At 36.2% G+C, this 14,622-nt stretch overlaps 1 protein-coding gene across 1 annotated transcript in view; it reads left to right on the top strand.

The window, feature by feature from the left end:
- Positions 1-13,173: 13,173 nt before the first annotated feature.
- Positions 13,174-14,622, top strand: part of LOC130231126 (ubiquinol-cytochrome-c reductase complex assembly factor 1) — a 53,925-nt gene continuing 52,476 nt past the window's right edge. The window contains exon 1 of the mRNA XM_056460547.1: positions 13,174-13,390. Coding sequence (XP_056316522.1) covers positions 13,316-13,390 — 75 coding nt within the window. The 5' untranslated portion in view covers positions 13,174-13,315. The remainder of the gene's footprint in view (positions 13,391-14,622) is intronic.

Raw genomic sequence — 14,622 nt, 5'->3', positions numbered from 1 at the left:
TAATCTGCACTAACTTGTGTGATCAATTGTATAATTCGCGAGTATCCCATATACGACAGCACATTTAAATCAATGTTAAGCAAGTTTATCCAGCTGTAGTTTGTTATGCTAATTTGTTAACACAGCTGTCGAGAGCAAGATGTTCAGTGCTGACAATTGTTTGATTGTTTACATCAGCGGTGACAAAAAGAATCCATTTGAAAGGACTTGTAGAATCAAACGGGCAATCTCTGAACTCAGGAAATCTTTGCTTGTGGGCACACCTCGCCACGCTGTACCCCTGTCCTTTATGGCGGGGGTTTATTTTTCTAAGGCTAAACTTTACACACAGGGCAGCTAATTAGGCCTGGGTTTGTTGTTTCACCTACGTCTGTGTCACCCGAGTGAAATATAACGATAGGTGCTGCTGACCCTTCAACTTCACATGTGCTGAGCTCTGGATTTTTTTTATATGTGCAATAGAGTACATTAAGAAGATCATTTTTATCTTCAAGTTGTGATATTTTGATTATTGTTATGCTACACTGTAAAATATATCCGTTAATTAGCAGTGATACATGTTTTTATTTTTTATGTATGCTTTTGCATTGCATTATGGGACCTTCAGCTTTCTTTCAACAACTTTTAACCTTGAAAAGTTGGGTAAAAAAAAGTGATTTCATTGACATTTTGATAGTTTAAAGTGATATATCTTCTGGGTTGGTGTTGCATATTATGGTACAAAAGCTTGTAATATTCTGCCAGTACATTGTCTGTTATTTTACAGATTTTTTTCTCTATTTATTACAGTATTTCTTATACAGTGGAGAATATAAGTATTGAACAGGGGTTATTATTATTATTATTATTATTTTTATTATTATTTTTATTTTTATTATTATTATTATTATTGTTATTATTATTATTATTTTATTTATTTTATTATTATTATTATTATTATTAATATTATTATTATTGTTATTATTCCCATGTTTTTTTCTGGGAATAATATTTCTAAAGGAGCTGTTGACATGGAATTGAACCAGATTTTACTTTATATAAAAGCTTTTGTGGTTATGGCAGCTTAAAGACGCCTCTCATATGGAGAATGAAGTCACATGCATTTACACATGCAAGTGTAAAAATCTTGATGGGTCTGTCGGTCTATCAGATCTGATCTTAATTTCTCTATTGGATTCAAGTCATGTGAATGGCTGGGCCATTCTACAGCTTGATTTTCTTTCTCTGAAAGCATTTGAGAGTCTCCTTGGCTGTGTTTTGGATCATTGTCTTGCTGAAATGTCCACCCTGGTTTTATCTTAATCCTCCTGATAATGTAGATTTTGGACTGAAGCAGCTAATATTCATTTATACTGAGAAAGGGCAGAGGGTTGCTGCCTTTCTACACCTCCCTTTCTTCATGTGTTCAAGACTTTTTCCCTGCATCATTTCATTTTATTACACATAACTCAATTTGAAACTAATTTGATTTGGTTTCTTAGCATAAATTGATTTCTTTGGTTGTTCCCAACATCTGGTGAAAATTTCAAGTCACCCGCACCTTTAGAAATAAGTTTTCTGAAAAAAATGGTGACATTATATTATTTCAAACTACTAAAATGTCAGTAGAAGTCACTTTGTTAAACTGCAGAGTTAAATTGTCAACATCAAAAGTTGACAGAGCAGAGATCAACATCCCATAATGCACTCAAAACCGTAAATAAACAGAAAACATTTGTGAATCAAAAAATACAGAAACTGTTAATTATAGGATATTTTTACAGTGTATGTCTTTTATTTTGTGAGAAATATAACAGAAATATAGTGTTAGGTGCATTAGATATAATAACAAGAAGAAGAGGTTTACTGTGGGATTAAGTTTGAAATAATAAAAAATCTACATTTGTGAGAAATTAAGTCAAAGACTTAAAAAATCAAGCAATTAACAGTTTCCTGTATTTTGTTATTTACAAGTGTTTTCCATTTATTTATGGTGATAAATTGCATTGATGTTGAAAATTCAAGACATTTTAGTCTTTTATTGACATTTTTGTAATTTGAAACTATTTATTGTTTAAGAAATTATATATATATATATATGTATATATATAATTATATATAAATATATATAAATATATATATATATATATATATATAATTATATATATAAATGTCTATAAAGTCTTTATACTGTAATTACGACACCAAAAATAGACAATATATAATTTCAAACTATTGAAAATGTCTATAAAGTCCCTTTTCTAACTTTTCAACATCTAAAGTTGTTGGCGGAAACATCAAGGTCCCATAATGCAATTCAAAAGCATAAATAAATGAAAAAGAAAACTAATAATTTATGGATACTGTTTTTTACAGAAATAAAGGTGCAAATATACGACATTAAGTTGCAAATTGTCACAACTGTTGGATATAAATTCACATTTTGAGACCTAAAGTGGCTATTGCAATAATTAAAGATGTAGATCATGTGAGAAACAAGTTATTATTGTTAGTGTAATAATATTATGTATCTTTGAAGTTTTAAGACGACTAAAAATAAAACCCAGATTTAGACATGTACTTTAAGCAAAAAAATAATAAATTGAAGCACACTTAGAACAAGTCAACATTTGTGAAAACGTGATGTTCCCTTAAAGCGGATCAAGCTGTAGCAACAGCCTTTTCATGCTTTTATGGCTCGTAACCGACTGTGGACTCCATATATTTACATGTTTCTTAGTTTCTGTGTGGTCTGCAAAGCTTATAGCACAAATGATGCGTTTCCAGGTGATTCAGGAGTTAAATACTGGAGAAAGACATACAGTTGAAGTCATAATTATTAGCCCTCCTGTGATTTAAATGTTTCCCCTCAGAAAAACCACCAACATGCTTTATTCTACAGTTTGCTGAATGGACATTTAAAAATAATGTTTTCTTATTTCAAGATCAATTTTATAAACAAATTAAGGGTATGGCTATGGGAGCTTGTTTTGCCCCAAATTATGCATATCTATTTTTGGGATTATAGGTAGAGAGATTTGTATATTCTGACTCAAAACCATATTTGAGTTATGTTGTGTGGTTGGGTAGATATATACAGTGCATCTGGAAATTATTCATAGCGCTTGACTTTTTCCACATGTTTTTTATGTTACTCCAAAATGGATTAAATTCATTTATTTCCTCCAAATTCTACACACAATACCCCATAATGACAATGTGAAAAAAGAGTTTTTGAAATTGTTGCAAATTTATTAAAAATAAAAAAGCTGAAAAATCACTTGTGCAGATGTATTCACAGCCTTTGCTGTGAAGCTCTAAATTGAGCTCAGGTACATTCAGTTTCCACTGATCATTCTTGAGATGTTTCAGCAGCTTCATTGGAGTTCACCTGTGATTCGCTTACACCTGTCTATATAAGGTTCCAGGGTTGACAGTGCATGTCAAAGCACAAACTAAGCATGAAGACAAAGGAATCTTCTGTAGACCTCCGAGACCGGATTGTATTGAGGCACAAGGCTGGGGAAGGTTACTGAAAAATTTCTGCTGCTCTGAAAGTTCCAATGAGCACAGTGGCCTTCATCATCCGTAAGTGGAAGATGTTTTGGAACCACCAAGACTCTTCCTAGAACTGTCCGGACATCTAACCTGAGTGATCGGGGGAGAAGGGCCTTAGTCAGGGAGGTGATCAATAACCTGATGGTCACTTTGTCTGTGCTCCAGCTTTCTTCTGTGGAGAGAGGAGAACCTTACAGAAGGACAACCATCTGTGCAGCAATCCACCAATCAGGCCTGTATGGTAGAGTGGCCAGACGGAAGCCACTCCCCGCCTGGAATTTGTCAAAAGGCATCTGAAGGACTCTCAGACCATAATGAAACAAAATTCTCTGGTCTGATGAGACCTAAAATTGAACACTTTGGAGTGAATGCCAGGCGTTACGTTTGGAGAAACCCAGGCACCGCTTATCACCAGGCTAATACCATCCCTACAGTGAAGCATGGTGGTGGCAGCATCATGCTGTGGGGATGTTTTTTAGCAGCAGGAACTGGAAGACTAGTCAGGATAGAGGGAAAGATGAATGAGGCAATGTACAAAGACATCCTGAATGAAAAGAGTGCTCAGAGAGCTCTTGACCTCAGACTGGGGCGACGGTTCATCTTCCAGCAGGACAATGACCCAAAGCACACCGCTAAAATATCAATGGAGTGGCTTCACAACAGCTCGGTGAATGTCCTTGAGTGGCCCAGCCAGAGCCCAGCCCTAAATCCTATTGAACATCTCTAGAGAGATCTGAAAATGGCTGTACACCGTCGCTTCCCATCCAACCTGATAGAGCTTGAGGTACTGCAAAGAGGAATGAGCAAAAATTCCCAAAGACAGGTGTGCCAAGCTTGTGCCATCATATTCAAAAAGACTTGAGGCTGTAATTGCTGCTAAGGTGCATCAACAAAGTATTGAGCAAAGGCTGTGAATACTGATGTACATGTGATTTTTCAGCATTTTAAATATTTTTTTCCACATTTTTCGAGTCCCTTGGACTGATTTTTGCTTTTTATTTCCCCAATGATGTTTAACAGAGCAAGGTATTTTTCAAAGTATTTCCTATAATATTTTGTTTTTCTAGGTAAAGTCGTTTTTGTTTTCATTTGGCTACAATAAAAGCTGTTTTTTTTTCAATATTTTTTTGTTTCAATAGTATTAGCCCCTTTAAGCAATTTTTTTAATTGTCTACAGAACAAACCATCGTTATACAATGAATGACTTGCCTAATTACCCTAATCAACCTGGTTAAGCCTTTATTACCTTATTTAAATGAATTATTAAAGCTATTATGTTTAGAAATGTGTTGAAAAAATCTCCTCTCCGTTAAACAGAAATTGGGGAAAAATTTACAGTGAGGCTAATAATTCAGGAGGGCTAATAATTCTGACTTCAGCTGTATATACTTATATGCTGTATATACTGTATATACTTATAAAATACATTAGCCTCACTGAACTTGTTGCATTATTCAAATCGTTTGATTAATGGATTAATTCTGCAGAAAAGAGCACAAAATTGACATTTGCTATGCATGATTGATCAATATTTTCCTTGCCTTGTTTCCAAAATCTTCGCCAGTCTGTCCTTCATGCCAAATTGACATACCGACACACACACTTGACACACTTCAACTCTCACTCACACACACACACACACACACACACACACACACACACACACACACACACACACACACACACACACACACACATAAGCAGGACGGTCGTAGCAACACGGGCCGACACAATCCTTATTTATAGCTCTCTTTCCCAAGGTTTTTCTCACAGGAACGGGAGCGGAGCAGGAATCGAATGTTTCCTCTCCTGTCTTCATCAATCACTCCTTATTAATCCAAACATGCTGGAGAAAGCAGCCCTCGCTTCACTTGAAGAAAAAGGCCCATTTTGTTTTCTGGAAGAGAAAAAAGTAAGAGTTCTCATTGAGTCAAAGCTGGGTTTGAAATGAACCCTTTCAAGGAATCGCTGGGTTAAGAGAGGTTAAGAAATAACAGGAGAACTGTGAGGGAAATGTGAACCCAGGTGAGCGATTTATCCCACATGAAAAAACACTGTAGTCTTTTATAGTAAATACTGTTTCTTTTTAATCGTAGTTAAGTCTATTACAGTATATTGTAAAGTATTTACAGCGCTATGTTAATGAATGATAACCTTAGCATTAATAGTGAACTGATAAATAGGATACATTAGTTTTTACTACAGTAAACTTTAGCGTATTGTTGTATTATACACTCACCGGCCACTTTATTAGGTACACCTTACTAGTACCAGGTTGAACCCCTTTTTCCTTCAGAACTGCCATAATCCTTCGTGGGATAGATTCAACAAGCTTCTGGAAATATTTCTCAGAGATTTTGGTCCATATTGACATGATAGCATCACGCAGTTGCTGCAGATTTGTCGGCTGCACATCCATAATGTAAATCTCCCGTTCCACTACATCCCCAAGGTGCTCTATTGGATTGAGCACTGGTGACTGTGAAGGCCATTTGAGTACAGTGAACTCATTGTCATGTTCAAGAAACCAGTCTGAGGTGATTAACACTTTATGACATGACGTGTTATCCTGCTGGAAGTAGAATATGGGTACACTGTGGTCATAAAGGGATGAACATGGTCATCATAAAGGGATGAACATGGGCCCAAAGTGTGCCAAGAAAATTACACCATTACACCACCCCCACCAGCATGAACCGTTGATACAAGGCAGGTTGGATCCATGCTTTCATGTTGTTGATGTCAAATTCTGACCCTTCCATCCGAGTGTCGCAGCAGAAATCGAGAATCATCAGACCAGGCATCGTTTTTCCAATCTTCTCTTGTCTAATGTTGATGAGTCTGTGTGAATTGTAGCCTCAGTTTCCTGTTCTTAGCTGTCAGGAGTGGCACCCGGTGTGGTCTTCTGCTGCTGTAGCCCAACCGCCTCAAGTTTGGACGTGTTGTGTTCAGAGATGCTCCTCTGCATACCTTCGTTGTAACGAGTGGTTATTTGAGTTACTGTTACCTTTCTATCAGCTGGAACCAGTCTGACCATTTTCCTCTGACCTCTGGACAATTATAAGGGCCCATGCCATGTTGAGACACTACACCCCCTACCCCGCCTTCATCTGCAACACCCCTACAGTACCTCACACTCCTCATTCACTTTGTTCGCGACACCATTGGAATGTTCTCATGGGACCTGTACTGGCCAGTGCCGCCTTTGACTATAGCTGTTGTACTGCCATGGCAACTGTAGAATCACCACAACAGAATAATTTAACGACTTCACTATAGTATGGTTCAAAAACACTGTAGTAAATTTACTATAAATATTTGCATAGTGGATTTGTTAAACTTATCCTGTGCTAATTGTACTAATGAAAATTATTTATAATAATATTGGTGTAAAATCTAATGGGATCCACCGTTGACACTATAGTATGGAGAGTTTTTTTAACGCAAGCACGCATCAGTGTAAAAAAAAAAAATTACCACTATTATTACACTATTTATTGTCATATTTTGTGAAAAATGTAAGGACTGACTCAAAATGACTCAAAAAAGAGCATTTTCTGCTATAGGGCAAACACTCATACTGTATATGTCACTGTGAGAAATTAACATAAGAAAATAAAACACAATTATGAGAAATATAGTAAAAAAAATGTTTGCAATTATTAGAAATATAGATGCATATTATAGTAACTGTTAGATAAACGTGCATTTTGACACTTGAAGTCACTTTTAAAATAATTTAACGCGCAGGTTTTAAAAATAAAGTAGCAAACCTTACCAAAATGCTACCAAAAGATTACCAAAAGTTCACATTTTAAGCAATAAAAATGACATTGTTAGACATAAAGTTGCACATCTTGCAGACCAACGACGAGATGATCCCAAGGTTTCCATATCCTGGACCAGGCCGTATCCTGAGCAGCTACTGTGGTGGTCATGGAGGAGTGGAGAACATGAGACTGATTCCTGTGACGCTCCAGAGACAGACGAGTCTTCGCTGAGGCCCAGCTTCCAGTCTCCGCCTCTGAGACTGCAGCTCTGCACAAGACGTTTGGCCAGCTGAGAAATTAAAATGGTCGTGCCCAACTGAGCCTGGTTTCTCTCAAGGTTTTTTTTTTCTTCACTTCCACCATTAGTGAAGTTTTTTTCCCCTCTCCGCTGTCGCCACTAGCTTCCATGGTTCAGGATCTAAAGAGCTGCACATCGTTGGATTTGCTCTTCAGTGTTTGGACTCTCAGTAGTGATTATTAAACCACACTGAATTGAGCTAAACTGAACTGAACTTAAACACTACAAACTGAACTACACTGTTGCAATTTACTATGATCTTCTATATGAAGCTGCTTTGACACAATCTACATTGTTTAAGCGCTATACAAATAAAGGTGAATTGAAATTGAATTGAGCATCTGTGACTGACTGTCATATTGACACAAATGCAAAATGTATACAAGGAAACAAGTACAGTCACAATTTTAAGAAATAGTCACAAATATAAAACAAGAAATAAACTGAGAAACAAACAAAAAAATAAAGAGTAACAGAAATTTTTGCAGGTAGAAGCAAATGTAAGAAATAAGATTATGAAAACAGATAAAAATGAGCGTTTTGAGAAGTCCCTTTTATAATGATTAAAGATGCAAATGTGAAAAATACACTACCTAAAGATCACATTATGAGAAAAAAAATTACAATGTGAGATATGGCCCAGCACGACGTTAATATTTGGTTAGATTTAACACACCAGTGTCTAAGGACAATGTTATTTTGATGCCTAATAATGATGTGAAATGATGTTAATATTTGGTTGATTTTAGGTTGTGTGAACAGTGACCAAAATCACGTCAAGCCAAAATCTTAAACCAACGTCATATTGACGTCAAATACTGATATTTATTCGTCAGGTATGGCAATCTAAATCCTAATAGACGTCATAGGGGTAACGTCCACACAACGTCAAGCTGTAACAGCATTAGACGTTTATATTTTGTTGATTTTAGGTTGCGTTGGAAAGTAACCAAAATGCAATGTCTGTCCAACGTTGGGTATTGATGTCAGCCTGATGTTGGTTTCTGACATCAACCCAATTTTCATTTCTAAACAAAATGCAACATCTCATGACGTTGGGTTACAACATCAATTGGACGTCATATTGATGTCATATTGAACCAAATGTAGTGAAAATGTGAGAAATAATCAATAGTGAATTCAGGAAACAAGCTAAAGAGAAACAGCCCCAAATAAGAAACAAAACTCTGCTGCTACTAGAAATAAATTGAGAAACAAACTAAAAAAATGGAGAGTAAAAATTTTTTTTTATTTTGCAGGTAGAAGCAAATGTATGAAATAAAGCCACAGATTATGAAAACTGTTAGATAAAAATGTGCATTTGACAAATCCCTTTTATAATGAATAAAGATGCAAATGTGAAAAATAAACTCAAAGCTCACATTTTGAAAAAAAAAAATATTACAATGTGAGATATGACCCAGCAGACACACAACGTCATAAGACGTTAATATTAGGTTAGATTTAGGTCACCAGTGTGTAAGGACAACGTTATTTTGATGCCCAATAATGACATTGATATTTGGTTGATTTTAGGTTGTGTTGGAAAGTGACCAAAATCCAACATCGAGGCAACATCTTAAACCAACATCATATTGACGTCAAATACTGACATTTATTTATTAGGTTTGGAAATCTAAATCCAACCTCTGTCAAGCTGTAACATCATTAGAGGTTGATATTTTGTTGATTTTGAGTTACGTTAGAAAGTATCCTAAATGGAATGTCTCTCCAATGTTAAACATTGACGTTGGCCTGATGTTTGGTCCTGACGTCAATCAGATTTTTATTTCCAAACAAAATGAAACATCTCGTGACGTTGGGGTACAACATCAATTGGACGTCATATTGATGTCCCTGTGCCTGCTGGGGAGTTTTCAGATTTGTGACTGACTGTCATATTGTTCCAAATGTAGTGAAAAATGTGAGAAATAATCAATAGTGAATTCAGTAAACAAGCTAAAGAGAAACAGCCCCAAATAAGAAACACAACTCTGCTGTTACTAGAAATAAATTGAGAAACAAACTAAAAAAATGGAGAGTAAAAAACAATTGCATTTTGCAGGTAGAAGCAAATGTATGAAATAAAGCCACAGATTATGAAAACTGTTAGATAAAAATGTGCGTTTGAGAAGTCCCTTTTATAATGAGATAATGTGTTGGAAAGTGACCAAAATCCAACATCAAGCCAACATCTTTAAACAATGTCATATTGACATCAAATACTGATATTTATTAATTAGGTTTGGAAATCTAAATCCAACCTCTGTCAAGCTGTAACATCATTAGATTTTGATAGTTTGTTGATTTTGAGTTATGTTAGAAAGTAACCAAAATGGAATGTCTCTCCAATGTTAAACATTGACGTTGGCCTGATGTTTGGTTCTGACGTCAACCAGATTTTCAAACAAAATGAAACATCTCATGACGTTGGGGTACAACCAGTGGTGTAGTCTGGGCTATACGCACGTATACTCAGCATGCCTACTTTTGTCCACTAGCTGTTTGTGTATTACGACTTCTGAGGATCAATACTTGCGTGTACCCTCGGTATACTCACTTGTTTTGCTGATTAGACTTCCCTAATTTGCGTGTATTCGCATCCCTTAACTGTATACCAAATGGGTTTTTTAACTCTCATCTTAATTTGTTGCAATTGGTGCATTTTTGTTTAGATTTTGCACCATTCCCCACCCCCTGACGACCACAGTAGCTGTGAGAAAATTTTGTGAGTTTTTCGAAGTCGACTGAATGATGTCTCATTGAAACATCAGGTAAAATGATAAAACAGCATAAGCGGGTTGGGTGGGTAATAGTACACCACCTTTTTTTTAGGACTACTCCACTGGGTACAACATCAATCTGACGTCATGTTGACATCCTGTGCCTGCTGGGGAGTTTTCAAATTTGTTCATATTGAACAAAATGTTGTGAAAAAATGTGAGAACTAATCAATAGTGAATACAGGAAACAAGTTGAAGAGAAACAGTCCCAAATAAGCAACAAAACTCTGCTGTTACTAGAAATAAAACGAGAAACAAACTTGACATTGTGTGTATTGTGTGTCATTGACATTGACATTTGTATTTATCTGTCACCTCAAAAAAGCTGCCATAGTTTTGCTGAGGTGACCTTGAGCAAAGCAGTAATTCTTTCATAATGAACTGTATGCTGCTCAAAGGCTGTTAAGAAAATGACATTTAATCTGTGCAGAGCATACAACCAAAGCTGTTGCAGTCCCACATGGTTTGACCCAGAGCTTTGCTTGTTATTTCAGGGATGGGTGACATAGGGATGAACAACATTTCGGCCGTTCCTCAAGAGGCCCCTTCACCTCCTCTGCTGTTTCCTGAAGGCATAAAGGTGCAGCAGTGAAAGCTAGACAAATATTTCACCACTAATAACGGTGACATTCTCCTTCCTGAGCGCAGAAAAAGAGCGACTTGTGACATTTTCAGTTCAACCTCCACAGCTATGAGGAAGAAACAAAAAAAACAGCGACGCAAAGACAACTCCAACATTACCTCATGCACTCCCTCCTGTGAAAACATCCCGACTTCAAAGTGTTTTTGGTACTTTTACGTGACGAGAGGGTCGGGGGGAGGTGATTTTTCTTAATCGTTCATGCATAAAAGGGCATTACATATTTCTGTGATTTTTGGATGCACTCGGGCAGGAAGTTTCCTCGATGCCCGGATGACTTTGAACAATTTGTGGACGCGGCAGTGCGTAGTTCTTGCTTACTTTGTGGCTCGGGAGCTGTGATGCCAGGTACTTATTGGACATTAATCTTTGGAACAGACTGGAGGCAGTCGTTCGTCATCTGGACTGATGTGATTTCTCTGTTTCACTACTCTGCCAGCAAAAAATGCCACTGTCTGACATCATCGAGCTGCTCACCTGTCGCTGCCAAAATGCAACACATGCCTCTGAAATGCAGTTCAGACTGAAGCTCTGTTGTAAAATCTTGAGAGCCCACAGCTTAACAATATCCAAAAAAAGTATTTAACCGAACGATGCTGTCTTCATTGTTAAAATAATTTCGATTAGAGTAAATGTAGCGGAGAAAGTTAGCTACTGTATTTGCGTCTTTAAAAAACAAACAAAGAAAAACAAAACAAGCAAAAGCTTTGGGTGCTTGAACACCTGCCCTTTTTTTCTCTTAGAGAAAACATTCTCTTCAAAATGAATGGAGCTTGGAGGACTGCATCCATACATCTCTGCAATGACTCCAATCACTTTTTAATAAAGTCATCTGAAATGGCAAAGAAAGCGTTCATGCAGGACTCCCAGTGCTCATCAAGATTCTTTGGATTCATCTTCAATGCCTCCTCCTTCATCTTACCACAGACATGCTCAATAATGTTCATCTCTGGTGACTGGGCTGGCCAATACTGGAGCACCTTGACCTTCTCCGCTTTCAGGAACTTTGATGAGGAGGCTGAAGTATGAGAAGGAGCGCTATCCTGCTGAAGAATTTGCCCTCTGCTGTGGTTTGTAATGTAATGGGCAGCACAAATGTCTTGATACCTCAGGCTGTTGATGTTGCCATTTACTCTACAGATCTCTTGCACGCCCCCATACTGAATGTAAACCATGATTACAGAGGAATGAAATGTTGTGTCTTGCAGGACAACGGTGCTACATAAATTAATCATAAATACAAACACAACACTGGACATAAGAGCTATTTTAAAAAAAACCTGTATACTATATATACATATACTATAAGATACTTAACTATACATATGGATGAATGAATGAATGAATGAATGAATGAATATGGAAATTAATTAGAAAAATAAATGTATTAAATGATTACTAATTTGATTTATAGATGGACTTTATAACATTAGTAATATTATAAGGTGTGGAGAATCACCATTATAATAACTATATAGAGATTAATGTAAGATTAAGGTTAAGTTGGTTTTATATTCACAACTTTGGTGTTCAATAAAATGGTAATGCAGGATTTAAAAAGGCTAATACAGATTAATTATAATGACGTACTGATATGAGTACAATGTGATAACTTGTCACATGTTCCTTATATTGTTTATCACGCTACATTAAATATTTGGTCTGAAATTGCATGTAAATATGACTTCAAAACAACATTAGCACTATTTAATTGACTGTGAATGTTGTACTTTGATAGTCATTGGCTGCAAATATGATTTCCCCATTTAGAATTTGCAAGTAATACCTATCTGAAATGATATTGAGAAGGTGAAAGTCCGAATGTGCTGATATAAAACCAACTTTAACCCAAATATTGTACGTATGTAATGGCTACTGTACATTGTTGACGGCAGTCACAAACTAATTATAGTAGCTCCTACAATGTATTTTAGACACTAAAATTGGATTCCCGTGAGTCCTAGGGGTGAGAGTAGTAAATTACTTAATTGTGTTTTGCCAAAGACAACACAAGGAGCAGAGATGGCAAAGCTAAACGTGTACTTTATTAAGCGTTATTGCCAATATTTGCCACAAACTCTCTCATGCGGAACTATATAGCACAGCTCTGAATTCCTCTGCTCTGATTTCCACACGGAGCGGTTTAAGAGCGGGACAGATGCTTTGACATTGCTGTAAAAGGGGAGGGACGAAAACAAACTGTTACAAAACGTGTTAGAGAGTATCAGTTACTGATTCCTGCTTTATAGTTACAATAATACTTTATTATTGTGACTTTAGCGGAATCATGTATAGGCGACCGCTGCAGTCCGCCGTTAGACAGTTATTAAACGCCTCAGCATCGAGAGCTGTCCTCGGAAAGGTAATTATTATGTGTTACTTAAAAAGATAATAACATCACTGGAGGGTTTGATATTGGAAATATTTAAAGTCTCATCCTTATTTACGTGCAAAGAGTGTCAATTTAATGTTGCTTTGGGTTATTTTGTTTTACATTTTGTAGCATAATTCTGAGCTACTGTAAACTAACCTGTATTACACTGTATGAGGAACATTTTATTCTACAGAACATTGAGAGTGTATTTTCCTCTGGTTGTCTGCACTATTTTCTGAATGGTGGGGTGATTCAAAAAGATTCTCGAAATCACAAAACCTTTGACTATAATACAATGAAACAAGAATTGAATGAAACTGTAATATAATGAAAGAAAGATTTGACTCAAATAAAGCAAAACAGGAATTTTCAACCTGATTTTAAAACAATGTTCTGATTTTGTGCTTTATTGTATGCAAATTAGCACATATTTACCCTTATTTCTCACAACAAATGATATCTTAGAGACAACAGCTAGACTGTACAATAGGGCCTTTAAGATCCACAATAGACTCTCTGGATGGTCACATCACTGTTTTGCTCTATCATTCTCTAATGCTTTATCATTTCAAAGTTACATTATAAACACAGGGATTAAACTGTACAATCAAACTTTAAATAGTGCTACCTCAGCAGCCCTTTGTGCTTTGGTACCAAAACTTAACACCAGGACTGATCGTTCCACCAGATCTGCAGCAAATGGATGTTTGCCATTACCGGCTTTTAAAAAAATTTATGGACAGAGATCTTTCTTTTATGTATTCGAAAAAGAATGAGATCCCACAACATCCACATTTACATTTAGTCATTTAGCAGACGCTTTTATCCAAAGCGACTTGCAAATGAGGACAAGGAAGCAATTTACACAACTATAAGAGCAGCAGTGAATAAGTGCTATAGACAAGTTTCAGGTGTGTAAAGTCTAAGAAGCAAAGCATTAGAATTTTTTTTTTCCCCATGGATATAAATCCCATGCTCATCATCTGATGGTCAACTATCACTGTAGCCTGCTTCCCCCTATTTTGTATGTTTGGTGATTGTTTGTATTGTTCTCATGTGTTGATGGATGAGATAGCAAGTGTGCCTGTATGTTTTTATGTTCTGCTGAGCAGGAACCTGCTGAAAAAACAGCATTCATGCTGAGTCATGCGGAGTCTTTTAATCTTTTCCCGTTTAAAATATATATAAATATAAATAAATAAAAAATAAATAAAAATTAT

The sequence above is a fragment of the Danio aesculapii genome, chromosome 6 (assembly GCF_903798145.1).
Source record: "Danio aesculapii chromosome 6, fDanAes4.1, whole genome shotgun sequence".
NCBI lineage: Eukaryota > Metazoa > Chordata > Actinopteri > Cypriniformes > Danionidae > Danio > Danio aesculapii.
The sequence above is the reverse complement of the archived record's forward strand: the minus strand, read 5'-3'. Positions and strand labels throughout refer to the sequence as shown.